The 27710-nt window shown below is 34.3% G+C and overlaps 3 protein-coding genes, 1 long non-coding RNA gene and 1 other non-coding gene across 7 annotated transcripts; 4 read left to right on the forward strand and 1 right to left on the reverse strand.

The window, feature by feature from the left end:
• The first annotated feature begins 5600 nt into the window (after window positions 1-5600).
• Window positions 5601-7470, forward strand: LOC102608229 (fasciclin-like arabinogalactan protein 1). The gene is made up of 2 exons (XM_006474829.4): window positions 5601-6327; window positions 6586-7470. The coding sequence occupies exons 1-2, from the start codon at window positions 5686-5688 to the stop codon at window positions 7168-7170; spliced, it is 1227 nt and encodes a 408-aa protein (XP_006474892.1). The 5' UTR covers window positions 5601-5685; the 3' UTR covers window positions 7171-7470.
• Window positions 7471-10077: 2607 nt separating this feature from the next.
• On the reverse strand, window positions 10078-11313 carry LOC102608029 (uncharacterized). The gene is made up of 2 exons (XR_370301.4): window positions 11150-11313; window positions 10078-11036 (listed from the first exon to the last, which is right to left on the reverse strand). It is a non-coding gene; the product is annotated as an uncharacterized LOC102608029 (long non-coding RNA).
• Window positions 11314-13380: 2067 nt separating this feature from the next.
• On the forward strand, window positions 13381-20559 carry LOC102607534 (NAD-dependent protein deacetylase SRT1). The gene is made up of 14 exons (XM_006474827.4): window positions 13381-13644; window positions 14618-14647; window positions 14740-14832; window positions 15697-15816; window positions 16137-16237; window positions 16454-16562; window positions 16937-17016; window positions 17638-17716; window positions 18049-18102; window positions 18433-18529; window positions 19129-19211; window positions 19576-19643; window positions 19808-19910; window positions 20018-20559. The coding sequence occupies exons 1-14, from the start codon at window positions 13546-13548 to the stop codon at window positions 20297-20299; spliced, it is 1398 nt and encodes a 465-aa protein (XP_006474890.1). The 5' UTR covers window positions 13381-13545; the 3' UTR covers window positions 20300-20559.
• A 1429-nt stretch (window positions 20560-21988) lies between these two features.
• On the forward strand, window positions 21989-24248 carry LOC102619694 (nuclear transcription factor Y subunit B-9-like). 3 transcript variants are annotated; one of them, XM_052433234.1, is made up of 3 exons: window positions 22022-22147; window positions 22881-23100; window positions 23314-24248. In XM_052433234.1, the coding sequence occupies exons 2-3, from the start codon at window positions 23064-23066 to the stop codon at window positions 24021-24023; spliced, it is 747 nt and encodes a 248-aa protein (XP_052289194.1). In that variant the 5' UTR covers window positions 22022-22147; window positions 22881-23063; the 3' UTR covers window positions 24024-24248. The 3 variants fall into 3 exon arrangements, with proteins under 3 accessions (XP_006475114.1, XP_052289194.1, XP_052289195.1); XM_052433235.1 differs by having other exon boundaries at window positions 22023-22147; window positions 22881-23065; XM_006475051.3 differs by lacking the exon at window positions 22881-23100 and having other exon boundaries at window positions 21989-22147.
• A 2768-nt stretch (window positions 24249-27016) lies between these two features.
• Window positions 27017-27162, forward strand: MIR156F (microRNA MIR156f). The gene has a single exon (NR_161485.1). It is a non-coding gene; the product is annotated as a microRNA MIR156f (primary transcript).
• The last annotated feature ends 548 nt before the right edge of the window (window positions 27163-27710 follow it).

Raw genomic sequence — 27710 nt, forward strand, 5'->3', positions numbered from 1 at the left:
TCAAGCCCATGTCCAGGCCCTCTGTCAACTAAGTATATGGGCATGGGCCGGGCCGGACTTGGGCTTTATTTATTTTAAAAATTTTAAATTATTGTAAATTTGAAATAAATTAATGATCAACAAGTTATTAAAATCATAGATAAATTAAAGAAAATGAATATTTCAAATTAAAAAAATAAATAAAACAAATAAAAACTCATAACTTTAATTTTTTTTAATACTGAATTTTCTAATTCAAACACTCTCTTAATTGATTGACACAAAAGAGAGAATTTTGTATCATAATTTTAGTTTTTTTGAATCATAATTGATTTATAAGTTAAGAATTTAAGTTTTCTTTTTTATTTTTAAATTACTTTTCAATTTTAATTATATTATTCTAATTTATAAAATTATTTTTTTAAAAAAAAGTAGTGGGCTTGGGCTTTGTCCGGGTTTTTTTTCTTGGGCTCTTGTCCAGGCCCTCATGGGTGAGGGTCAGGCCTAAGCGCGCGGGCCCGGGCTTTTTTGCCACCCCTATATTAAATTAACAAGTTAAGTTGGGCAAGAGTGAACAAAAGTTTATATTTCATTTTAGATATTAGGTCTCCTTTGATATTATATTGTTGTGGTTTAAACCAACAAGCGCGTAGATTAACTGGTCTGAAATTGTTCTAGCTTAACCAAGGTCCTCGATTCGAGGCTTGAGAATGCAGCTGCGTTAAATACTTATTGGGAGAGCTTTGGCGCCCTAGTGGTCCTACCCAGCTCGAATCTGAACTAGTCGGGACCCAATGTGGTATTGGGATACCATATGATTTAATACACTGAAAAAAAAATATTGTTGTGGTTTAAAAGTTAAAAGTCACATATTGATACTGTGAAATGAAAGTTATAACTCTGAAATAAAATTTTCATACTATTTTATAAATATAAGTTGTGAAGTTATTAATATAAAAATTATTAATCAAAAGTTCGTGGGTGAAATAATTTGAACTTTCAAACTACATTTTAAGTGTTTAGGAGCCTAAGTTAATTAGTGAGAATTTTATGTTAAAATTTCAAACCCCTATCAAAATTAAATGTTTTATGATTGAATTGTTGGGTAGTCAATGTTATAAAGAGGCTAGGAATAACAATCCATAAACTTTTAGTTGGAGGATGTTTTCAGACATGTTTAATATTGAGGTACTGTATGTTTTAAAGATTAATTGTTATGAAAAAAAATTTTATATTTATGAATAAAAATTAATAGTGTATGGTAAATATAACTTTTAACTAATAATTTTTACAAAAATATTAAGAATATTATAGGTTTTTCATATATAAATAGTGGATAAATCAACTTAGTTTTAAGCTATAGTAGTTAAGACTTTTATCAAACACATTATTACTATAACCTAAAAACCTACAACTACCGACCTTAATATCAAATAGAATCTTCATTTATACTTTATTTATATATCATGATCGAGATACAATGAGATCAAGTTTAAGAGAAACGAAGAAATTTTAGAATACTAACTGAAGTCACTTGAAACTTCTAGTCACATTATTTAGTTCGGCCGTGTGGTACTTTGAAGTTGCTAACATGACTGTGTTTTCTTGGTGGTTAACGAAATGCATTAATGTTCAATGGAATAATGGTTGATGAGAGTACTAATTAATTATTTTCACGTGGATGTAATGTAATATACATCATCTAATTTGAGAACCATCTAAATGAGATCTAACCATGATTTGAATAAAGAAATTGAAACCGAACATGCACAAGCTTAGCAAACCATGACCAGAAATTAAGGCACTTCAACTCATATACCATATTTCCAAATAAATCCATTTAATCTATACTTGCAATTGTTTAATCCATTTATTGTGCACAGGAGTTGTACCACGTCACTCACCTTCGTAAACTTTAATTTATCAGCAAATAAATAAATGTATACCTATCCTCGGGACAAGAATCTAATCTTAATCACGTACTACTACTTATTGTAATTAATTGTCTCCTACTTACCACCAACAATGAATTAATTTCATTTGTGCCACGAAAAGGCAGATACTTAATAGTAAGCATCGACAAGTAGCAATAGGTCATCCTGAAAAATCTTCAATATGATAATACGAGTCATTATCGACTTAATGAAAAAATCTTGAGTACGGCCCTACCAATATATTATGATGTATCGGGAAAAAATCAAATCCTCCTATGGTTTCCAATTCACAATTCAAATTCAGCATTCAATAATCAATAATTTTCTAACTTTATATTTATACATCGCTTTCGATCAGCCTCTTTAGGTTTAGAAATAATCCCAAGTTAAATAATATACAATTATATGTTGACAACTTGTAGAACCCTAAAATTGAAGAACAACCCATTAAAACCTGGAATCACATCAATCACGCAGCAATCAATCTCACGTAATTCAAAGGTACAGCTAATGTAATGTTGTGAAAAAGAAATTAATATATATATTACAATTAATTCTATACTTGCTTGCTTTAGCCGAAGTGGATACCAGGTAATTGAGCTTTAATCTATAATTTAATTGTTTATAAATACTTTAGAGGACGCGGAAAGATTGATCAGAGACAGCAACCCAAGTTTTTCTCCACGCAGACAAAGATTAGATTAACAGAATTTTAATATTTTATACCAGAGCAGGGCATGATCATCATAATGCGAGATATTAATATTAATTTTCAAAAAGACATGATATTAATAATAATAATAGCTACAAACAACGACTATTTATAGTGAGATTTGAAACACATGCAGGTTTCCATAACGTGCATGTGTGGCAGCTAAGGTAAGAACAAAGTATGCATTTTTATAGTTACATTCAATAAATATAAAAGAGTTTTTAAATTGGATGAGCCTTGTTTTATATATATATATTATAAGCTATTTTTTGGCTAGTCAACTTCTCGTTTTATCATTAAAGTTGATTGTTTAAGTTAATTTGTCCGTATATATATTATCATAGAAGCAGATTTTTTTTTTTTTTCCTTATTCGAGGGTAATTTTTTTTTTTTGATAAATAAGATATTCGTACTAAACTTCAATTAAATTACATTAAAGTAGATTTTGATAATTTTATACAATTATAAATAAATTTTCCGTTGATTTCTAAGAAAAACTTCATTTAAGCTACACCGAGACGTATCCTAACACTCTTGGTGCTACTATCTTAGATTAAAAAAAAAAAAAATCGCCAAAAAAAAAAACATGTTAAATGAATCTTAAAATTAGGATGCATCTGGTTTTTCAGTCTTTCTGACTATCAAATTAAAATAATTATTATGATCGATATAAAGCACGCGATTTTCTGTTAGTTATGACTTATGAGCGTTAGAAGAGGAAGAATCTTAACCGTCCACAGACGTATCGTGCTTCCAACCAAGCCATGAAAGATGAAACTTTTGTCGGTGGAGGAGACTGCTGGCGTCACATGATCGATCACATTCGTCTACGTGTCAACGTTTAGTAGGTTCATGCCAGCCTGGCAATTTTGGGAGCACGTATTACACAGCAGTCAACGAACCCACAAATTAACAAAACAAAATTAAACATAATGCCCTACGTATCTTCCCTAATTACCCTCGGGTTTCAACTGAACTACAAAAATGCCCTTTAAACATGGCCCACCTTTTCTTGACCGTGATATCTCAAGCCAACGCTCCCAGCTTGGCGCCCAGTCATCCAGATCGACGGTGATTAGTCATTCAATAAGCAGAGGAGATAATCGAGAGTTCGAGACATTCGAATCAAATGCAATTAGCGCACATTCGAATCAAATGCAATTAGCGCGTAGATCGGCTGGTATAAGTCTATTCTATCTTAACGAAAAATTTTTATTCGAGATTTAAAAATGTAATTGCGTTAAATATTTGTTGGGAGAGTTTTACCGTCCTAATGATCCTGCCTGGCTCAAATATGAATTAATCGGATCCAATACGATCTTTAAATACCAGATGGTTTAATATAAAAAAAAAATATAACTGTGTATTAATTTTTTAATATTTAACCTTACCAACCAAGAGAAATGTTTTTTTTAATATATTGATTATACTATTACACCCATCTCATTTTGTCCCTAATTATAGTTGCTCTTCTTATTTTGAAATTGTGTTCATTTTAACTTACGAAAAAAGAAAATTCTCTTCTTCTTGATCTTTTTTTTTTTTTTGTCTTAATCACAAGGTATACTGGGGAGGGCCCCAACCGTGGAAGGCACTTTTAAGCCTGTACCACAGCCCAGACTATAAATTCCCGCTCGAACTGAAAGGCACAAGTTCTCCCAACAAATACGACTTTCATGCGACTCGAACTGGAGAGCAAACTCAATCAAGCCACTTAAAGGAATTTCATTGCCAGTGGAGCCAACACTTTGTTGAGCTTCTTCTTGATCTATTTTAATTCTTTGACGAGCAGTTTTTAGTGGTCAACAAATTGAACGGCCAATGATTGGTGATCACCAAAACAACATAAGATTATGCGAGACATCCAAAGGGGTCCTAGCAGATCCCAGCGTCAATCTCTTTTCAAGGGACTTTACAGTGTGATTATTGATTGATTTTTGTTAAAATGTTATGAAGTGCAAAAGGTGAAAAGATTTCGTGCTTATGGTTCTCATGGATATATTCTAAACTTGCAGTCTAGTGTTTCTTCAAACACTTTTAAAATCTTACTTTAGTGCCTTGATTTCTGATCAAGCGATGCTAAATCACGTGATCCGTTTTCAACTACCGCTTTACTCAATCTCTTACACTTTTTAAATCTTGATTTATTTTTTGAATAATAAACTTTTGGCTTTGCGAATTAATTAGAAATTAATTTATTAGTTGATTTTAAGAATTAGTTTTTTGTTTTGTCCAATTAGTTGTGCATCAACGAGAAAGCTTTTTTTTAAAAAAAAAAAAATTAACATTGTTAAACACTTAGAAGTTATAATGCGGTACTTGAAATATTCAAACACATTATGTTGTTAAATAAGCAACAAGAAAGAAATATTATATTTTAGGGAGTTCAAAGCACAACCCTAGACAAAAATAATGTCTAACAAAACGTTAAATTATGATACCAAAAGGTCCTAGGTTTAGGCCATAGCAATTATTGAACAAACCCTAATGTTGTTTGATTTCCTCTTTTTAAACAGTTAATTTCCATCAAACCCCCATACTAATCTAGATAGTTAACATATCATTAACTAAAATCATCACATTTTTTTTTCTGATTAATAATATATATATATATATATATATATATATATATATCTGTATTATTAATTAAAAATAAAAAATTAAAATTTATAACACTCAATCCTAAACATATTCTTACTTTCACATTACTCTCTTCTCTCTAGAGACACTGTTTAAAACTAATTATATATAATCAAGGTTTACTAATATCTCATTGGAAATGGAATAGGGTTTCTTAGTTATTTAATTTCTAAAATGAAGTTGCTTTGCTTGTTATTATTTGGTCTAAATCTAATTGTATCAGAACTCTCATTAAGCTTTACCAATGCAGTGGCATCTTTCGTAAAATCTTCCAAATCCAAGCCTTATCTCCAGCAACAACTACTCCACTCTTCCCCTCACTTTTAACCCCTCCACTTCCCATCAAGCTCCATAACCACAAGGACTCAAAATCAAACTCCTCTGTTTCTCTCTTCTCATTCTCTCTCCTCGAAAACGACAATGCCGCAGCTCAAAACGGCATTCCTCCTCTTCTCTCTTCTCCTCCTCGTCTCGGCGGCCCAAGCGCACAACATCACCCGCATACTCGCCGGCCACCCTTCATTCTCGACGTTCAACCACTACCTGTCGGTGACCCACCTCGCCGACGAGATCAACCGCAAGACCACCATCACCGTCTGCGCCATCGACAACGCCGGCATGTCGGAGCTCCTCTCGAAGCACCCGTCCATCACCACCGTCAAAAACGTCCTCTCCCTCCACATCCTCTTGGACTACTTTGGCGCCAAAAAGCTCCACCAGATCACTAACGGCACCGCATTGGCCGCCACCATGTTTCAGGCAACTGGGTCGGCCCCCGGCTCATCTGGATTCGTTAACATAACCGACTTGAAAGGCGGGAAAGTCGGTTTTGGCGCCAAGGATAATGGGGGAAAACTCGATGCCCTCTTTGTTAAGTCCGTTGAGGAGAAGCCTTATAACATTTCCGTTATTCAGATCAGCAAGGTCTTGTCTTCTGACGTGGCGGAGGCTCCGGCGCCGGGACCCGCTGAGCTTAATCTCACTGGGATTATGTCTGCTCATGGATGTAAGCAGTTTGCTGATGCTCTTTTGGCTAATGCTGACGCTTCCAAAACTTATCAGGTCAGCTAATGGATCTCAATTTTTTCATTTTTAAATTTTAGTTTTTAATTTCTGAAAGTATGCTGCAGAAGAAATACATAGATGTGAAAGAATGAGTAGTATAAAAAAAAATTGGTCTTTTGTGATGGTGACTAGTGTTTTTTTTTTTTTTCGTAATCTTAGTTAGTTAAATTTAGGTATTTTTTTAAATATTTGTAGATCTGGGTTACTTGCGAGATGTGTAGATATCTTATTGGGAAGTTGAAATTGTTGATGCAGGATGCTGCAATAGGAGGATTGACTGTGTTTTGCCCACTTGATGATCCATTCAAGGCATTTTTACCCAAGTTTAAGAATTTGAGTGCGGCAGACAAGACTTCGTTTCTTGAATTCTTGGGTGTGCCGGTTTACCAATCCCTGTCCATGTTGAAATCCAATAACGGGTTGTTGAACACATTGGCTACCGATGGAGGAAAGAAGTTTGATCTCACGGTGCAAGATGAAGGAGAAGAGGTTACACTGAAGACCAAGGTTAACTCTGTGAAAATTACAGGGACTTTGATCGATGAGCAGCCTGTGGCTATGTACACTACTGACAAGGTTTTGATGCCTAAGGAGCTATTTAAGGCAGCTCCAACTCCTGCTCCGGCACCTGCCCCTGAAAAGGCAGCTGATGCACCCAAGCCTCATAAGCACAAGAAAGCGGCACCCTCCCCCAAATCTGATAGCTCAGATGCCCCTGCTGATTCACCGGATGATGATCCAGCGGATCAGACCGCTGATGATAATGCTGGTGTGAAGGTTGGCACTGCAAGATTTTTTGCTGTTGGGTTAAGCTTCTGCTTAGGATTTTTGTTGTTGTAAGTTTCTCTGTTTTTGGGTAGTCTATTTTTTCTTTTTTCTTTTTGGACCAATAAGTGAGGCCTATATGTTTCGCTTTATCAGTGAATACTCGAATGAATTGTGTTTCATTTTTTTTTTCCATTTAGATATTTGTTTCTGGTGTGGTGATTTTTCAATTTTTTTTTTCTCTTTGTGTTGGAGGAGGATTTTGTGTTTCTCTAAAGATTGTTATTTATTTTCTCATGGAGTCATGGGTGTAAGCTGTTTTGTGACAAAGGCTGTACATCTAAATGTATACACTTTGTTGTTGTGATTAAGATACATTAGGATCGTGTCACTATTTTATTACCATAAAATTGCTGTACGCAATCATCATTTATAGCCCTGATACAGATGAATTGTTGAGATTGGTGTACTTTGTATATCATTTTATTGTAATCTTCAGACTTCACTGTCTCACTTTGGGCAATTTCAGTTTGTGTTTTTGTTGATGGAATAGATAATCATACCCTAAGCAGGAAAATGGCTTCTAGCTTCGGCCAAGAATTCCTTCTTTTTCCAACAGCTTTTTCCTGTGGATGAAAAGCATGAGCTCAAAGCTTGTGAAGACTAACTTTTTCTAACGTGGCCGGTAAACGTTAGAAAAATCAGACTCAACACCCCCCCCCTCCCAAATTCTTAGCATGCATTCGAGTTCATTTGGTCAACAGTACGTGAGCAGAACTTTTCTGGCACAAGAAAATTATTTTTCTATGTTGGCCCGTAACGCAAGTTGGTTGGTGTAACTTCTTGAACAAATATTTTTCATGTGTTTCTTCAGGAAAAGTTCTTTTATTTAAAAAAAAAAAGAAAAAGAAAAAAACGTTTTATAAAAAACATACTATTTTTGATAACCTGTCTAGAGACTAGAGCCATCTATAGCAATCCTGGAGATTGCTTTCAGAGCTCGCCATTCGCAAGCTCTCTCACTTTTAAAATCAAATCAGTGATCACATGATCTCTATGATAATTCAGAGGGTTCAATTGACCACACCTAGCACTCTAGGAAACAAATGACAACATTTCCGTTGTCTTAACTTATTACCATTGTCTTTGTCTTCCCTTGTTAACATTATGGCATTGCAGTCCTTTCAGTTATTTTGTAATTGAATAGTGACTGTCTTCACTCTGAGTAGAGTCATTTCGTTAGAGTGAACACCCGTTGACTAATGAAGGTCAAGAATCTAAACAGTTCTTCAGAATATTAATATACACGAGTTATAATAATATAATTTGATTATAAATATTAATTATACCAGTCGCATTCCAATAGTTCAGTACGCATATCAGTATTTAAAAAAAAAAAAGAAGCTTTTTACCATTTAACTTGCTCGTCATCACATTACAAGTCACTCAATCCAATCCAGGGATCTAAACGACTGTATCTGTATCTGGGAATATGGATGCATCCCCATAATATGAGATATTAAGGTGAGATGTGTGACAATTTGTGTGAAATCAGGTTAAAGGACACCAGGAAGGATTCACTAGGGAATGCTTAGAGGCAGCATGTAGATTGTAGGACGCTCAACACCAATCAAATTCAATCAACCAGTGAAAGATCCCAGGATAAAAACTGGTTCTGGGCAGATACTACGTGCCCCTTGTCTCCCCAAATGCCATAGAAACGGTTCACAGAAGCTATTATTATCAAATTGTCTTTTCGACAGTCTTATTGCAGGTGCAGCGATAATTGATTTGTGAAATTTCTCAAGACTACTCATGCACGGTGATTCACCAAAGACTACCAAACAATGAGTGATACATTCTTGGGTGTTAGCGGATCGGATTTTGCGGATTGGACATCAATCCATATTCGATCCATGATTTTGTGGATTATAAATTTTTAGTTAAATCTAATCTACGGATTTGTGAAATTCACTTCAAATTCAATCTATACGTCTGCAGATCGGATGTAAATTTGACCCAATCTACCATTTTGCGAATTGGTTTGCGCGCTAAAAATTTTTAATCATATCCTATTCACGAATTAATTAAATAAAAAAATTAATATAAAAATAATTTTACTACTGATCAAATTCAAAATTAAATAAGATTTAAATAAATTAATTGTTTAAATAAAGATAGAAAATACATTTAAAATTTCACAATATTACACACACAAAAAAATCTCATTTGTTTAAATCAATACATGAAAATTAATTGCTTAGGAAGCTATATTTTTTATTTAGTTATTGTTATTTTATATTATTATCGGATAAGACATAATATGATGTTAATGTAATTATATTTTAATTTATTTATTTATTAATAAGTATAATGCCATATTTATAAGTTTAATTTTTTATTAAATAAATATTTTTATTTTTTTACGAATTCGCAGATTTTTATAAATTCACATAAGTAAATTCATATCCAACCCATTAAATGCAGATTTTTAAATTTTTAATTCAATTCAATCCACAAATTCATTGATCAAATTTTTACAGATTAAATTTCTACGAATTAGACAAATTAAATGGATCGAATTGGATTTTAAACACTCCTAAATTACATTCACTAGTTTCAGTATATCCCTCGTGCTGTCATGCATTACATGTGAAAGGATAAGTTTTAATCTTGTAACAAGGATAAGGCAAGCTGCCTGTCACATTTGCCGCCAAAAGAGACAAACCAAACTTGGATCCATGTCAATGTAACCGCGAGGAATTCACATACAGTACAGTTGGCCAGGCTCGAAAAGTCAAAAAGGGTATAAGGGGCTCGCGTGTTACTGAGATGAAAATGACTTAAAATCTATAATTGATGTTAAATAGAATTCCTTATTACTGTGAAAATAGGCGGTTGGTTGAGAAAAAGAGATAGTTAATTAAAAGTACATGTTTATCAAATGCTACTGAGTTTTTCAACAGTTGCTATCAAAGAAGGTAAAGCAAACTACTATGCATTGTGTTTGCACAGTAAATTGTGACACTAAATTCATTCACAGAAACATGATCCATGATGATCGGCAAAGTTCACTTGGAAAGGAAAATTACAGATTGATAACAAATAACAAAAGTAGGATTACAATTAATTTACAAGTACTACTTGGACATATATAGTTTCACAAACTAACTGAAGTTTAGATTATATATACACACATCTATGCATACGAAAAGCTGAAAACAGAGCATGCAAGAACAAGACTAGAACAAAAGAGCAAATGAAGCAAGAAACATCATAATGGACACTAAAAAGATTGTGGGAAAAGGGGTAGGTAAAATACTGTCACTTGGAAAGTAGGTGTAAGTATTTGGAGGGGCAGGAGGGATGTAAGTATTTGGAGGGGGATAACGGCAGCACTGAGGTGGAAGAGGAGGGCAGTTGCCTTGATCTAGAGGGTCAGGCGGCGGAGGAGCTCCGTATGACGGATAAGCGGAGGCTGGCGGCGGCGGAGCTCCATATAGAGGGTACTCGGAGCCTGAAGAAGGCGGCAGAGGGGGGGACATACCGTGGCAGTTGACACAGTCACCTCGTTGGGGCAACTCATCATGTTTGGAAATCGCCCTTGAGTTTGCAAAATCAAAATGAACAAACACCAATATTGTCCAAACAAGTGATAGATAAATGATAACAGGATTGTTTGGTCGAACCATGATTTCCTTACTTTTCAAATACTGAGAAGCAAGAAAGAAAGAGTTTGTCTGATTGAAGAAATTTTAACAAGAAGAAATACCGACAGTACTCTCTTGAGTTTTCCGCTTGATAAATGTAATGGGGGGGTTTGATTATGAAGAAGATTCTATACTTTCTTCTGAATTTCGGTTCTGGTGCCGCATGGCAGACCACCTGTCGGGTTTTTGTAGAGTAGTCCACAAATTGGTTTTGCATGTGGATCCCCCTGGCTACAGATGCAAGAAAAAGATAAAGCTTTGCCTTTATTAATTCATCCTGAGCCACAAATAGAAAATAGAAAATAGAAAATGGAAAATGGAATGATCATCATTCGAGTACATACAAAATTTCGTAGAGGAGAAAATTGTTTTTCAAATTGTTGGAAACCGACTTGTTTTGAGCTCAGATATTTAGAGACTGCATATGTCTAACTAATACGCTGTTAAGAGTAATTTGCATGTCTTGCTTCGAGGATTCTATTTCACCAACAAAATTAGCTTAGGCTCCGTTTAGTTCATGGTACAACTTTCTAGATGAGTTTTTGTCCGTAAAATTTTTCTGAGTAGAGTTTTTTTATAAAAAAATTTAATTGCTTAGTTGTAAATTAGACATTTTATTAAAAATTATAAAATTATATTAATATGTGAATTTTTTATAGTTATGTTATAAAAATAATGAAATAAAATTGTTAAATAAATAAAGAATATTTTAGACATTTTACTATTTTAAAAAAAAAAGTTTTTCAATCAGTACTCCAAAAGCTCATTTAAGCTTTTACTAATACTTGAAAAATAGTTTATTTAGTTTTTAAAAACTCTACTAAACAAACCAAATAACAACAAAAAATTTGATAAGAGTTTATGAGATTAAATAAATATTTGTAATCATTAAATAAGTCATACCAAACACCAAACAGACACTTACATTATAAATATATATATAAAAAATCTATCATAATAACATTAGTCAATTGTACTATAATATTTTTGAAAATTGTAACAATGAGTACAGATTTTTGTACGGATGTTGAATTCACTGAAGTTGAGGCTATGAATTTTTGAATCAAAATGGCAAAAGACTCTGGTTTTTATGCCACTAATTGTTGAATTAGACTTAAGAACTGTGGTCAGTTTAGTGAAAGACTTAGAAAGATGCATGGAGGAAATATCATGGTTAATTATCGAGATTTAAAATTTTATAGTTGTGAAAGATCACTTCAAAATCAACCATGTATTGAGAAGTAGTAATGAAACTACTTCATAGAATAGCTAAATATGTTGTTACCAATCCAAGTTGTGTAATTTGGTTAGAGGAAATTCCAACTCATGTAAATAATTTACTTTTGAGTATCTAATTGAAGTTTTCTATTTCTAAAAAAAATAAATTAAAAAAAAAACAACACTTTCATTCATGATAGCAAGGAAAATTGGTCATGGCTACCCCATATGACATAATAGTAAATATATGATCAATTATTATTAAGAGTAAATTCATGGACTGCATTCTGTATATTCAGTAGTTCTTAATATCAATTATTGTAATGTAAATAATTATTTACAAAGATAGAAATTTCAAGCAACTTCTGCCAAGAAAACTCATAAATAATTTCCAAATTTAAGCATAATGTGTCTCCACAAATAGAAGGAGCGTCTCTCGCTATGGCCTTATGGGCTCATGGCAAGAACAATTGGCCATGGCTACCCCATCTCTGCTTTTCTCGTTTGGAAGCATTAAATTGTAATAACTAATATGCCATGCACACTTTATTTCAAACCATGGTCAATCACAACAATGATGATAAAGCTCCGCAAATTTGAATTTTGTAAACAACCCTATCTCAACTCAAAATTGCCGTGCTTTTAGAAATTATGTTGCCAAATGTCACTTCTTTCCTTGACAATTTACATCAATCTTGTCACACGTTTTCAAAAAAAAAAAAAAAAAAAGAGTGATAGTGAATAAGATTTAAATTTAAATTGTGAGCGAATTTACTAAATAAAAATATTTTAAAAATTATTTAGCCAGTCCATGAAGTAATTTTTTAATCTAAAAAAAAAGGTTATTATTTGGCAATTTAACACCAACATCTCTGCTATTAAAAATTATGTTTATCACACATTTTCTTGGCTTCACATTGCATAAAATGTATGAACAATAAATTCACAGAAAATACTAGTTAAGAGATATATATAAATGTACTTAAATCTTTCAATTATATACATCGATGAATTTCCAACCAATTCAATAGATAACACATAAGATGTCATATTATTAAATATCTCAATTGAGTATCCAAAACGAGTAAGTATAATTTTACTCGACAAAAATTATCTATTTAATTGGATAATTTCCAGCAAACGCCCCAGGGACACTATTGTCATAAACCATCACATTGCAATGGTTGCAGAGGAAATGACATTAACGCCACATATTGTTTTAATTCATTATTAGGGTTTAAAAATATAATTAAGAACTATACTAAATCAAATTATAATTTAGTAAAATAAGTAATGGACATTAAAGTAATTGCGTCCATGAAAAATTCTTTCCCATATATGCAGTGAAGCTGAATGTCATTTGGCTTTTGGGGTCTCCTTAAAAGAAGCAAAAGGCTTCTTCTAATAAGTGCTTTTGAGCAAGAAAAAGAAAAGCAGAAGAACAAAGAAAGAAAAGAAACAGGAGCACAGGGACACGGAAAAAGGGCCCTGAGACAACTTGGTATTAGAGAAACCAACAGCCATGTCTTTAGGCTATGCAGAGAAGCTTTCTTACATTGAAGATGTGGGCAACGTTGGAATGGCTGAATTTTTCGATTCACCTCAAATTTTGCAAGAAAAAGTGAGGCGTTTTTCTTTCGTTTTAGTCCATTTTGACACTTGGGTTGGTTTTTCTTTTTTTTTGGTTAGAGTTTTGTTTGTTTTCATGATTTTTTTATTCTTGCAGCTGTACCCATCAATGCTTCTTAGGTTTTTATGTTAAAGTACTGCCGCAATATGGCATATGTTTGCTATGAGCCTTTGTCTCTGACCTGTATTATGTTGTTTGATGAGATCTGGTATGTGGATAATGGCTTTTGAGCTCATTAGAAGTGAATTTTGCTAGTTGTAACGGTGCTTGAATTGAAAATTAGTGGTGGGTTGGTACTTCTCTAAGGATTTGGTTATGTTGTTTCTTTGGCAATCATGGTTTATTTATTGAAGCAATGTTAATCAGTTGCAGGTCAGTTGATGGGAATGTGCAATGTTTTTTATTTACTATATGATTATGCTGGATATGGGTTGAGCAGAGAGATGAGTTGTATTTGAAGAATGGTAATAGAGTGAATTATGCTTTTTATCGTCGACTGTTGAAGAAAGACATTCGTTGGTTAGCTTGAGATTGAATTTTACAACAATGTGGATCATGATTGATCTATGTTCGGCTAAGACTAGGCCCATTGAATGGCTGGGGATTGCTAGTCACCTAGGGTTTTTATATGCGAGTCTGGTTTTTTATTGGTTTTAGGCTCATATGTCTTGATATTCCGCTGCTGAGTACAGTAGCTGAGCTAGAACTTAAAGATGGGCCAAAAAGGTGGGTTGAGTGAGTAGACCTAGAGGTTATTATGTATGTTCTATTTAAATGCTTAGCACTCTCCATTTAATTCAGTAGAACTATTATTAATCTGTCATAATCTTTTCTCTAATATGGTTCATCTTTTAAGGGCTTTTGGTACTCATTTTTTTTTCCCCTTCAAACAAAATGATATGATTGTCTCATGTTTTATGCTTTTTATGCTAACCTGAAGTTGTTTTCATGTTTATGAGGGCAGATTGAACAACTTGCCAAATTAATACAGAAGGTTCGAATCTGTAGTAACCTGGACTTCTTGTTTGTGTTGTTTTTGTTATTTATCTGCATCAGCCTCTTTAAGATGTCTGTTTGTACTTGCAGAGCAAGCATCTAGTGGTGTTTACAGGTGCAGGAATCTCAACTTCTTGTGGTATACCTGATTTTCGAGGTCCAAATGGAATTTGGACACTGCAGGTGAATTTGTCAACTTTATTTGATTCCAGGATTGTTATGGATTCCTTGTTCTTTTTTAGGATAACATCTGTTCAGTAATGATGCTCCCTCAATATCTTTCAATAAACTTTGAATAGGATAAGCAGTTTATGGGAATTGCTTGATGAGTGATTACCATAGATATACCACAATGCTCTCAGCTGTCCCATCTAGACATATGATGGCTAGTTCCACATGTGTGCACCTCTTCTCATCTAGCCTATAATTTGATTTTGACCATGTTTTGACTACTTGACCTTGTCTGCACTGGAGCACTCCTCAGAATTTTCAAATTATTTCTATTGATGTACTTTGATATTGGCTTTAAGTAGTAACAGCAACATGTGTTGAGGGTAGAGGTATTTTGAGCATGAAGTAGGAGGGATCCTATAAGATATTAAGAAAAATGTGGAAAATGAAAAGTAATACCCAGACTATATTTTAGGGCTCATGTTAGTAGCAATTAGAATGCTTCTAATTTGATGATATAACTTCTTTCCCAAGTATTTCACTTTGGAAATAGGTAGGTGGAAAACGTTCATGGAACATGAATGGTGGCATCTTACATAAGCAACCAATAGAAAATAATTGTAGTCTAGACACGGACACAGATATGGGTATTCATAGTTGACTATGATGAAATTATAGGTGCCTTTTTTAATTTATTTCTCTGAATGGAATTATTCCATGGAATAAGTGGTCGATATGATGGTATACTGCCATTTCCTTTCGAAGCTGTTTCTAGAATTCTGTATCATACTGCACGTTACTATGGCTTGCATTAGCAGTAAGCAATATAATCATAACTGTGTAAACTTCTTCCTGATTCACTTTTACTGAATATAGCGTGAGGGAAAACCCTTACCTGAAGCTTCCCTACCATTTCATCGCGCTATGCCAGGCATGACTCACATGGCTTTGGTTGAATTAGAGAAGGCTGGCATTTTAAAGTTTGTTATTAGTCAGGTAGATCTCTGTCATTCCATTCTTCAGTCATCTCTCTTATATTTTCTACATCTATGAAATACTTCATTTTGATGATGCTCAAGTAAAGTTTACCTTTTTCATTATTTATTCTACTGAATGCCTGTTTGTCAAATTTGAAGCTGGTGCTGTCGTTACCTGCTGCTAACTCCACTTTTCATTCAGTTTATTCACTGAGTTTGGATGAAATCTATTGTTCCTCTTTAGTTTTCTAGAAATGGATCATGAATTCTTTCTAGAATAAGACATGTCAGCTTAGGTATCTGATTCAGTTTATATTTTTAATCACTTCTAAATGCTAGAATGTTGATGGCCTTCATCTTCGGTCTGGAATTCCAAGGGAGAAGCTTGCAGAATTGCATGGGAATTCCTTCATGGAGGCTTGCCCTTCATGTGGAAGCGAGTAAGACATGATCTTTATTTTAAGCCTAAGCTTATTCTTTAGATATAATGTGTGCCCTTTCATTACATAATTCCTTTTTTTGAGGCCTCATTGTTAAAGTGGTTACACAGAGCTTTTCTGTTTAATCAACTGTCAGTTGATTATATACTTAATGTTTTGTTTGCTATGCTTATATTTCTATTCTCAGAATATAATATTCTTACTAAAAATTTAAAGGTATTTCCGTGACTTTGAGGTGGAAACAATTGGATTAAAAGAGACATCACGACGTTGCTCTGATCTAAAATGTGGAGCAAAACTTAGGGATACAGTTCTTGACTGGGAGGTATTATGTTTCATACTCTATGGTTGAATCTTTACGTTTTTTTTTTTTTTTCCTTGCAACTGAAGAAATATTAGGCTGTTCCTGATACGTTTATAGACAATCTGGCCATTTCTTTTAAGTTGCATCACTGTGAATTTCTGTTAGTGAAGGATTATGCGTGAATATGTCTTCATAGTTTCCATAGTAAAAGCAAATTTATAGTCAAATCCTGTAGCATTGGTTAATATAAATAGACTTGACAGACTTAAGAAGATAGCTTTGAGTATGAACGAAATTCTTAGGAGAGACAGCTGGCTCTATGGTCTTATTTTAGCTCATTCTGAATCCTCTGGAAAACAAAATAACTTCTGCTGAAAATTTCTCTCTCTGTGCAGGATGCTCTGCCCCCCAAGGAGATGAATCCAGCAGAAAAGCACTGTAAAATTGCTGATGTTGTACTTTGCCTCGGTACTAGGTAGTAAAGGTTCTGTGATCAAGATTATTTTGTTTAACAGGCGGTCCTTTTTGGATTTGTTTGCATTACGACAATTATGCAAACAATATTAACTGTACGTGTTTTAATCTTGAGGGTATACATCTGAGCTATGTATTGCTTCGATATGCATCAGTCATCTTTGATGATCCTTATGTAATTAACATGACAACCTGATCCCTTACTCTATCATACCTTGATCATTACTCGACATGGGTCTTGTCAAAGCAGGTTCCTTACGGTTTTAATCTTCTGCAAATAGTGGCCACTCTTTTTAGAAAATAGTTAGGCAGATTGCTTATAGATAAAAATTTACGAAAGGTGAACAAGATGTCGACTAGCCCCAAAAACACCCTTAGAATTTACAAATAAGAGAGCATCTCATAAATGAAAAAAGTTTATATCTTGAAAGGGCTAAACAGTATCGACATCTGAAGCAAAGGCAAAAACCTTCCCAAAAGACTTGCACTTTTGTAGCCCAAGGCTTTTACTATTGCACTAAAGAGTTGTCGTTATTTTGTGTCACCTTAACAAATGAATGTGCAGCATGCTAAAGACAATTACATATACACCTTCACACATATTCATGATTACATTCTACAGTTTGCAGATAACTCCTGCATGCAATTTGCCTCTTAAATGTCTCCGAGGTGGGGGAAAGATTGTAATTGTGAATCTTCAGGTACTCCTCTGTGTTTAATTGCATGTACAGCTTACCTTTAAATTTTATATTTACTGCTCCGAACTTTTGTGCCACAAATTTGTACTTTGTCTAATGAGAGTGCTGAGCTATACAAACCTTCGCGAAAGAATTATACCACAATCAGAAATTGTCATATTTACACCTCTAAAAATCACATAAAATGCTGTAATTTTATGGGGATTATAAGTAATGCAATAACTAATTGTTGTTTCCCTGTTATATATATTTTTTGTAAGGCTATTGACTTTCATATCTTCTTGTTCAATGCTATTCTAGTTACCTTGTTTGCTGTGTTGTGTTGTGTTTCACAGAAAACTCCGAAGGACAAGAAAGCAAGTTTGGTGATCCATGGGTTTGTAGATAAGGTAATTGATTTTTCGTGTTGGGGCCGAATGATTTTCATTTGTTTCTTCCTCCTTTTCCTTTGGAGTTCCCCCCTTGGCTCTAAATTGATGAATTAGCCTTAAAGTTGCATTTACCTAAAAGTTTTTATCTCCTTCAGTGCAGCTGAAGTTGAAAATCCACTTTAGAATATCAATATATTTTTGGTATTTGTTTACTGTTCTGCTAATTTTGCAGTGAAAACTGAAAAGTATACTTACCTGGAGCTTTTAGCTTATATATTCGCCTAAAGTATGCATTTCCAATATAATTCTCCTTGTCCATATATCCTATATTAATTTGAAAAAGAACAGGTTGTTGCAGGAGTGATGGACTTGCTTAATTTGCGGATTCCTCCATATATCAGGATTGACCTCTTCCAGATCATTGTAACACAATCTTTGAGTTCAGGTATCTTTTTCTGAGTTTGTAATCCATCAATTAATTATTCTGTCCAGGTATACTGAGAAGTACATATTCATGCATGTTCTACATGCTTGGCCAATGCATTTTATTCTTCTTTTATGGTTCATCGACAAAATATAGAGAACATAATGTTACTAACCAGTCAATAGATCTAATAGTTTTCTTGGGATTATCAATGGGAACTTTTTTGTTTTTATTGGATCTGGTGATAGAGCTTCTTCTTTGGCTGACCAGCTTTCGCGAGTCCTGTACGATGTCCCTTGTAAAACGAGCTGACCAGCTTTCATGAGTCTTGTACGACGTCCCTTGTAAAACGAGTTGTCTATGGCTTTCATGACTCTCATACCACTTGCAAAATGATGTCTATTTGTTTCACTTAAGAATAAAATGCTTCCTGATCTATGTATTATGAGAACATATCAAAACCTTGAACCAAGAACCTTACATGCATCTCAAATTAATCAAATTAAGTGAGCCAAGATTGTTGGCAGCGTGAAACATCTACCATTATTTTATTTGCCGTATCCAGCATTTTTGGCTTCAGTTTATAGCTTTCTCACATGGTCCATTCATTGATATTACAGATAAAAAATTTGTGAACTGGACTCTTCGGATAACAAGTGTACATGGACAAACTGCTCAATTGCCATTCATCAAGTCTGTTGAGGTGAATTTCCTTTGCCATGCCATTGTGCACATTTTCTTTTGGAATCACTCTCTGAAGTCCCTTTGATATCAGTCAAGCACCATGTTCTTTGCCATGTTTTGGTTTTCTCTTAATGAAAATCAAGGACCACAGGATTTGATGGGAATGTTTTATTGGATTGCTTTTTTGTGAAGTCATGTGCGCAGCTTTCTGCTCTCATACATGCAGACTCACTATACATGTTAATTTTACTTCGCACAGCAACTGTTGACACTGTTGATTATATTGCTCATGATGCCTGTTTCAAATGGACATTGTTGTAGCTAATTCACGTGTTGTTGTTATCTTACCTACTCTTCAACTTTCTGCTTGATCTGCATCCTAGGTTTCCTTCTCAGACAGGCAAAAGTACAAAGAAGCTAGTTTGGATAAGCAGCCATTTCAGCTGAAAAGGTAAATCCAATCCAATCCTATCCTTTGTTAGACTCTGTAAAATACAATTGAAAAATTATATTTGTAGCTTACCTTTTTATTGAGAAAGATGGGTTTGATTTCATGCAAACATTTACATTTTATTCAAACTTGTTCTCCTCTCACATTTTCATTTTGTCTATCAGGAGAACTGTTATTAATGAAACATTTGACATCAAGTTGAAACTCAACTTTAGTGATGGTTGTGGATGTCCTTGCACCCAAATTAATATCCCTTTTGATTTTAAGGTGAGAGGAGTTAAGGAAGCCCAAATGAATTTTGTCATACTTGTTTGTATATTTCTAGGTGGCATTGTTATGCCAGCCTGACAACATAACTCCTTATTGCTGTGCAGGTTCCGCCCAAGTGTTTTGAACTTGACAAGGACGACATATTCCAAAGGCTAAGAGAGACAGCATTTCAAGATTTAGGCTGTGGCCAGAATGAAGTAATTGAGAGAAAGGTCTTGTCATCCCCCAAAAGTGAGGTCACAGTCTATGCCATTGTAAGCAATGTCAAAACTTTTGAATCCAATTGTCTGAGTAACGGCGATCTGAAATGGCTAAAAGATGGTGTGAATGGTACTGAAACATCCAAGAAGCGGTCAAATAGTCGTAAGCGTAAATCAAGATCGTAAGGTCTAGGCTTTCAATTTGGTACTTGTACATATGTCATAGTTCATCTGAATGAATGAAACCCGTAAGTTTGAACTGAGTGAATTTTGTTAGATTTCACACTCAGTCTCCCCCAGCAATGGGTTAGGATAGACGGCAACTTGATTCACCAGATTTTGAATGCTTAGATGACCCATAGCAGGCCTTTCTCAAAGAGCTGCTAGTGGTATCATTTATTCAATGTATAGTGACAAACACATTCTTAATGCAGTATACTTTCCCAGCTCCTAGGCTTCATGGTGAAATGCTATTAGGACGACACATTCAATTGATTAAAGGTATTTTGGTTTCCCAAAAATTAAAAAAAAAAAATCCTTGGTAATTAAAAAGCCCTTACTACAAAGTGTCTTGTAAGCGTTTGCTTTTTTTCATTTTTCATTTTGTTATTTTTGGAAACAAAAAACAACAATTGGAGCAAAGAATGCTATTGCATTATAAGGTGCAAATAAAGTGAGTAAGTTTGAACTGACAGATTATGAAACCTATTAGACCAAAAGCACTTTGGAGGGCAACAGAAGTCCGAAGACCACTTAATTGACACTAGCGATTAAAATCTCCTTGTGCCACAAGATCCTATAATAACAATTCAGAATGCGATAAAAATATTGACAAGGGTCGAAACAAACGAGTTGTTTTGAAACCAAAAAAAAACATGGTGACGAAGAATTAAAAGATGTTCCGCTGCTCAATGGATATCGCTGGCTTAAAGTTATTATGCACATGTACGTCCGGTACATTAATATTGGGAATTCTTATTGAGTATGACGGATTAGTTTAACGGCTAGCTTCAACATTCGCCGATGCTTTATTGGCTCGAATTCAATAAATGGGTCATGAACATGATGTTTCAGAATTAAAACAAAATATGAGATGTCAATTCCACTACTTCATTTAATGAATTAATAATAAATTTATTGCGCACGACAAATTACAACTATTCATATTAAGATAATGATAACTAGAATCATATATATATTGAAACATACCAAAATTTATTAATCTTTATTGTAATGTATTTCAATTTACTTACGTTTATCATAAATTCATTTCATACACATATTATAAATTTGAAAACATACAAAATCATTTTGAGGAGTGGGTATAAAAGAAATATTTACATTGTGTGTGTGTGTGTTGGGGGGGGGGGGGGGGGGATAATTCATCAACTTAAAAAGGAATGACTCAGCGTTGAAAATTGTAAAACAAAAGAATCACACAACCCAAAAAAAAAAAATGTCTTTATTAGGTTTTCTCACTAGAATTCTGTAAATTATTAAGACAAACCCATATATATTTAACCTCCCACAAAAAAAGAAAAAAGAAAAAAAAAATTCCACCAACTTCAAAAATAAATGCATGGCTAAAGAAACACTCTTCAAATATGGCAAATTTCAAATTAACACCGAAAATTACCACACTCTCTCTCAAAGTTTCAAGTCTCCATAGTTAGGTTGTCATTAAACAAGGCTCATTACTACCTTTTTGTAAGTATTTGAAAGAAAATCAATCTATTTGGGTTGTAAATTTTCCACCTTTTACTCCCGGTAAAAGCATCAAGTTCCCCAATCAGAGAGACCGTACTCACCGGCAATACTGGGTTATTTCTTGGTAAAAACGCCGTGTTTTCCCATTTGTGGTTTCCCAACGGAGCCTCTCTATAAATTCACTCGGCGGCTTATTGGTATATTGTCTGCCCAAACACAAGCCCTTAGAGAGAAATAAACTATATTATAAAATTATTTTGAGATAAGCTATGGAACGTGAAGACGGATTCAGAGGCTATCCCAACAAGCTTGCAAGAGCAAGTACCGGTAACAACATTTTTATGTACCCTAGCTTTTTAATTAGTTAGCTTTTGTTTCTTCTACACTTTTCATTTTACTTTTTATCTAATTTTGTATATTCATATTCTTTATTTCATGCATGCATGGCTTTTTTTTTCCTCAATTGATCGATCTTCTATTTGAAACTAAATTAATATGCTTTTGATTTTGGGCAGATTTTGATTTACCTGTGTTAATTATTAGATACGCATGCAAACGTTGTTCTTCTTCTTAATTTTCGATTTTTTTTTTCTTCCTTTTCGTAATGATTTGACGTGATTTGAACATCATCTTAGGCTGAGTTTTGTTTTGCCCCCAAAAATTAGAAGAAAAAAAAAAAAATTTAGCCACCTTTTTGCTCTCCATTCTATTTTACGGTAACGGCTGGTCGGTTCTGTTTCTATTTTGCTTAGTGTCTTTTTTTTTTTTTCTCTTGATAATATATCTTCTATTTTATCTTTACCCTTCATAAATATATTCAGAAAGAAAAAGTATACTCGAAACAATTGTTTGCTCTTTTATACTTTTACTGACATGGCTTGCATGCATGAAGTCTCCTTGACTCTGGACCTCCAATCAGCAAATTAATAGATTTATTTATTTATAACTACGAACCCTAAAAATTAAACTCATTTTTCTTTTCGTAATTTTTGATTTTCTATGAAAACAAACACATTTTTTTTTACCTTTCAAATCAAGAGTGTGTCCACGGATTTCTTAGGGAACATTCAACCCACCATGGAGAAGAGGAAAAGGCTTTGTCTTTGACAAAAACAACAAATAAAACAAAGAATCTCAACAGTAGCGAAGTGGTAGGGCCCCTAATCCTCAGATTGCCATTTGCGGGACCCCCACACCTTCTTGCGCCTGGCATGCGCTCCTTTCCGCCACGTATGCCGCGCAAATGTATGACCTGGCGTCCGTTTTTCCCACTATTTCAGGTTTATCCCGTTTGTATTTTTCTGCTGACGTGGCTGACCAGCCAATTTTTTTTTTTTTTATAAAAAAAACAACACATTTTTTAATTATTTAATTTAATTTAATTTAATTAATATCATTTTATTTATCATGCACATTTCATAACATGGTAGTAATTTAGTACAAATACATGCACTAATGGTAATGGTGTCACATTTTATCATATTTGGTTTCAGCCTCGACAAGTCATCCAAGGCACGACTCCGCCGCCATCGCCGCCGCGATACACGCCAGCGTCGACAACAACAACAACAACAACAGCAGCAGCAGCTATAACAACGTCCCAAATGAGCAACGACAACAGCTTCCATTGCAGTCACTGCTACCGCCTGCCGGAGCACCATGCGTTGTCCGCGAGCAGGACCAATACATGCCGATAGCCAACGTCATACGCATTATGCGTCGCATCCTCCCGCCTCACGCCAAAATCTCCGACGATGCAAAAGAGACCGTCCAAGAGTGTGTCTCCGAGTACATCAGCTTTATCACTGGGGAGGCCAACGAACGCTGCCATCGCGAGCAGCGCAAGACCATCACCGCCGAGGATGTCGTCTGGGCCATGGGCAAATTGGGCTTCGACAACTACGTCGAGCCGCTCTCTCTTTTCCTGAACCGGTTCCGCGACAGTGAGCACGAGCGTACTGCCGCTCAACACAATGAGCCCATACCAATGCCGAGGCGCGGCCCTTCTGTGGATTACGGGTTGTTTGGACTGCCCCCCGGCCCTTTTGGGCCCGTCTTCAACATGGGCCCCCAGCAAGGCGTTTTCGATCCCTCTATCGGCGGGTTCTTGAGGGAAGGGTCCGGCTCTGGCAGTGGATCCTCCTCCCAGGCTACCGGTCATAATCATCTCCCCGGCTTTGATCCGTTTGCTCAGTTCAAATGATTTGGGCTAATTAATTGGCTTTTGAACCCCGAGTTCTGATTGTTACAATAATAATTAAGACACAATTGAAACTGTTTAAGAATGGAAAGATGACATTGGTTGGATTTTCTAATAATTTATTTTTCCTATCCCTATTTATTTGTATTTTGAAATCATTAAACATTAATACAAACGTTGGGGAGGAAAAAACAGTGATGGTTGAAATTAATTTTCTTGAATTAAAAATATCTTCTTCTTTTTTTAATTATTTCAGAATTGTGATGCGGTCAGCTAATTGGACGGCTGTGATCTTTGGGCTTGTATATGTCATGGTGACCTAAGAAGTTGCCTTAATTAAACTAGATCGAAAACTTGGCCACAGCTACGTTTTAGGAAATATGAGAATTACTTTTCCATATTCCTGACAAATTTTCTATGCACGCACCTCTGTAGTTTTTCTGCACAAAATAACGTCAAATTCTCAATACAGCAGCCATTCCAAATTTGGGCAAACCTATTTTCAGGTGATTCAGTAACATTGTCAGCCCCAGAGAATATTAATTAAGGGTATTTCTAAGTCATATTTATTTTAACTTATAATTAGATATTTTAGTATAAAAATGAGTAACAAACTAGTGGAGTCAATTGAATTAGTGGGTCCAACTATGTTGCAACAGTTGTAAGGTACCTCATTTTTTGTTTTTTGTGATTTAACTGATGTCAAATTTGACAGAACACATTTTACTTCATTTTATTCATAAGATATTAAGAAATATTATAATACTTTATATTTACATACATTATTAAAATTTTATTTAGCACCTTACACTCTTTTTATTTATTATTTTTATAAATATTAAAGTACTTATTTGTTTACATTCAATACTAGCATCGACGGAAAGACAACAATATTCCTAAATTTATAAATTAGGTGATTCAGTAACATTGTTAGCCCCATAACATATTAGTTAAGGGTATTTCTAAGTCATATTTATTTTAACTTATAATTAGATATTTTAGTATAAAAATGAGTAACAAAATAGTGGAGTCAAGTGAATTGGTGGGTAGTAAGTTACATTTAAGGGAGGGTAATTTTTAAAAACCTCCCCTGAGGTTTGGACTTGTTGCAAGTAGATGGCGAGAATCCGTTTATTTGTAAAACAACCCATACCGTCAGTTAGTTTTTACATTGACCATTAGTTGACTGTGCAAAGATAATATTACCCCTAATAACAGTTTGTAGACTATCATAGCTAAAAAATGCTGAGATTGTCGGTACGAAAATCACAAATCCTTTTTATTCCCCAAGGATAAACACTCGCATGAAGCTACAACAGTCCCCTGGCACTCGAAAAAAAGAACTTGCACCACCAAGACCATATATTTCATTTTTGCAAAATAATCATTTTTGGTTGCTTAATTTTGGAAGAATAATAATAATAATAATAATCACAAAAAATTAATTGAAAACTTGACTAATTTTCTTTGGTGGAGAATTTTAAACCGAAACCGACTCAGGAACCTACAATTAATCAAAAGGAAGCTAGTACTAATAAAAAAGTAACCGATCAAAAATCATCGAGGATAATAAAAATATTGAATTTAAATAACTAAAAATGCCATCGGAAATTGAAATTAATTATTTAACATATAGCATGAAATAAATCTTCACTATTAGTGCTAGGCAGCTGTCGTTCAGCTTGGATTTAAGAGTTGGCGGTCGGTCAACTTTGAGACAGCGTGTTCGAAGTCAAATAAGTTGCAGCAGAGGTTGCAGGGGGCAGATTGCAACGAGGTTGTGGTGGACCAAAGGTTGTGTTGCGGTGGACCAAAGGTCGTGTCGCGGTGGAGAAGAGGTTGCGTTGCGCTGACTTGGCTTCACGGTGATGGGATGGCTGGGCTGGGTAGCCGCTTGGCCAACTATGTGTTCGCTGTATTGGATTGTGTTTTCACTTTTTGATATTTTCTTGTGTGTTAATTTAATTAGATTAGTGAGTTTGTGTGTGTTGTGTGTTTACAATTGATTTGATTAGATATTTAAGTTAAAACAATTTATTGCAAATTTCTTTTTGTAAGTTTGGCTTTTATTTGTATAAGAATAAAGTAACTGAAATGACTAGCTACTATTCTCAAGGCAACGAAAGTTGCAAAAAAATTGTTTTATTGCGAAATGTCAACAATGCCCACAACTACCCAAACAGAGCAAAAATATAGGGGATTTTTTACAAATAAATAAATTTTCACTATCTACTTGCAACAAGCTCAAACATGAGGGGAAGTTTTTAAAAATTACCCATTTAAGGGAATCCATTAATTAATTGTTAGCAAAATATCAAATAAAATTAAGGCGGTTCAGAATATTAGTCAACTTTGACAAGATTACGTGATCCGTGTGTGACGGGACGGGACGGTCAATCCGGCATGCAAACCACGTGTCCCAATCGAGAAGTCCAGGGTCGCGACTGTGTGGGCAGCTGTGGTAGGCGGTCACCGTCTCAGGGTTCGTTGTCTGTCGCTTTTCTTGGCAGTATAAGCACTGTGCATGAACAAGCAAAAGCAAAATCTTCTGGTAAACGCAATTAATAATTGAAGGCGACAATTAATTAATTAAATGAAAGAAGCCAATTGCTTACGAGAAGAGTCTTTGTCTGTGTAGAAACGGTCAAGTAAGTACAGAGCTGCTTACTTATAGGCCGTATTAATTACAATGCATGCGTTATTGGCTAGCGTCCGGTGACGGTGACTGTGACTGTGACCGTGACCGTGACCGTGACGGTGAGCGATCAAAAAAAAAAAAAAATCTCTATAAAAGGCGCTTTAGCCCGTTCTACATATATATCAAGTATGAGCAAATGCAACGATGGAGTGCTGAGCTTGTACGTTTCTCTCATTTTCCCTTTCATTCTTGTTTGTTTGATCTCTTCAGAATATATCATGATCTCGCATGATGAAGCTTGTTTCGTTTTCTTTGTTTGTTAATTTGTGCGGCGTGTACGTATTATATTTACATTGATGGTAACTTGCTTAACTATGAACTTGGTTCGATGACAGAAGAGAGAGAGTACAACCCGCCATTAGCTAAAGAGTCTTTGCTTTTGTTGGGAGTGTGCTCTCTCTTCTCCTGTCATTGAGTTATTTTTATTTGTCATTTAATTATTTGTTATGCTTTGCAAATCTTTTTATGCGTAATTTAACTCTTAAAGATTTTGAAATTCATAATTTAATTTATTTATTTTTGGAAATTCATCAAGTCATTATCAAATTATTGTTATTCTTAAACTATATATGTATTTTCATTGTTACAATTGTTTATTATTTTACATTTAATTAGATTTTTTTTTTTGCTCTTAATTATTGTAAATTTTAGTAGCTACATATCTTTAGGAAATGAAATTATCTACATATTCATAGGAAATAAAATTAATGTAGTTAATTCTCTTACATAATACATATACTTACAGAAAAACACATCTTCAAGTTTTTACTTACAGAATAACACATCTTCAACTTTCAAGATCAGCAAAAAATTGAACAACTAGTTGCTTGTTTTCTTAGTCAATTTTTATTATTCACCTAAGTCGTTTGAACCACCATCGAAATCACCCTACTTGTTAAATAGGCTTTTTTTTCGACCAAAAATTTTAGAAGATCATACATTTAATTTCCTTCAATATTTCATTTGTGTATCTATATTTTTAATATTAAATT

The sequence above is a fragment of the Citrus sinensis genome, chromosome 9 (assembly GCF_022201045.2).
Source record: "Citrus sinensis cultivar Valencia sweet orange chromosome 9, DVS_A1.0, whole genome shotgun sequence".
In the NCBI taxonomy this organism is placed as follows: Eukaryota; Viridiplantae; Streptophyta; class Magnoliopsida; order Sapindales; family Rutaceae; genus Citrus; species Citrus sinensis.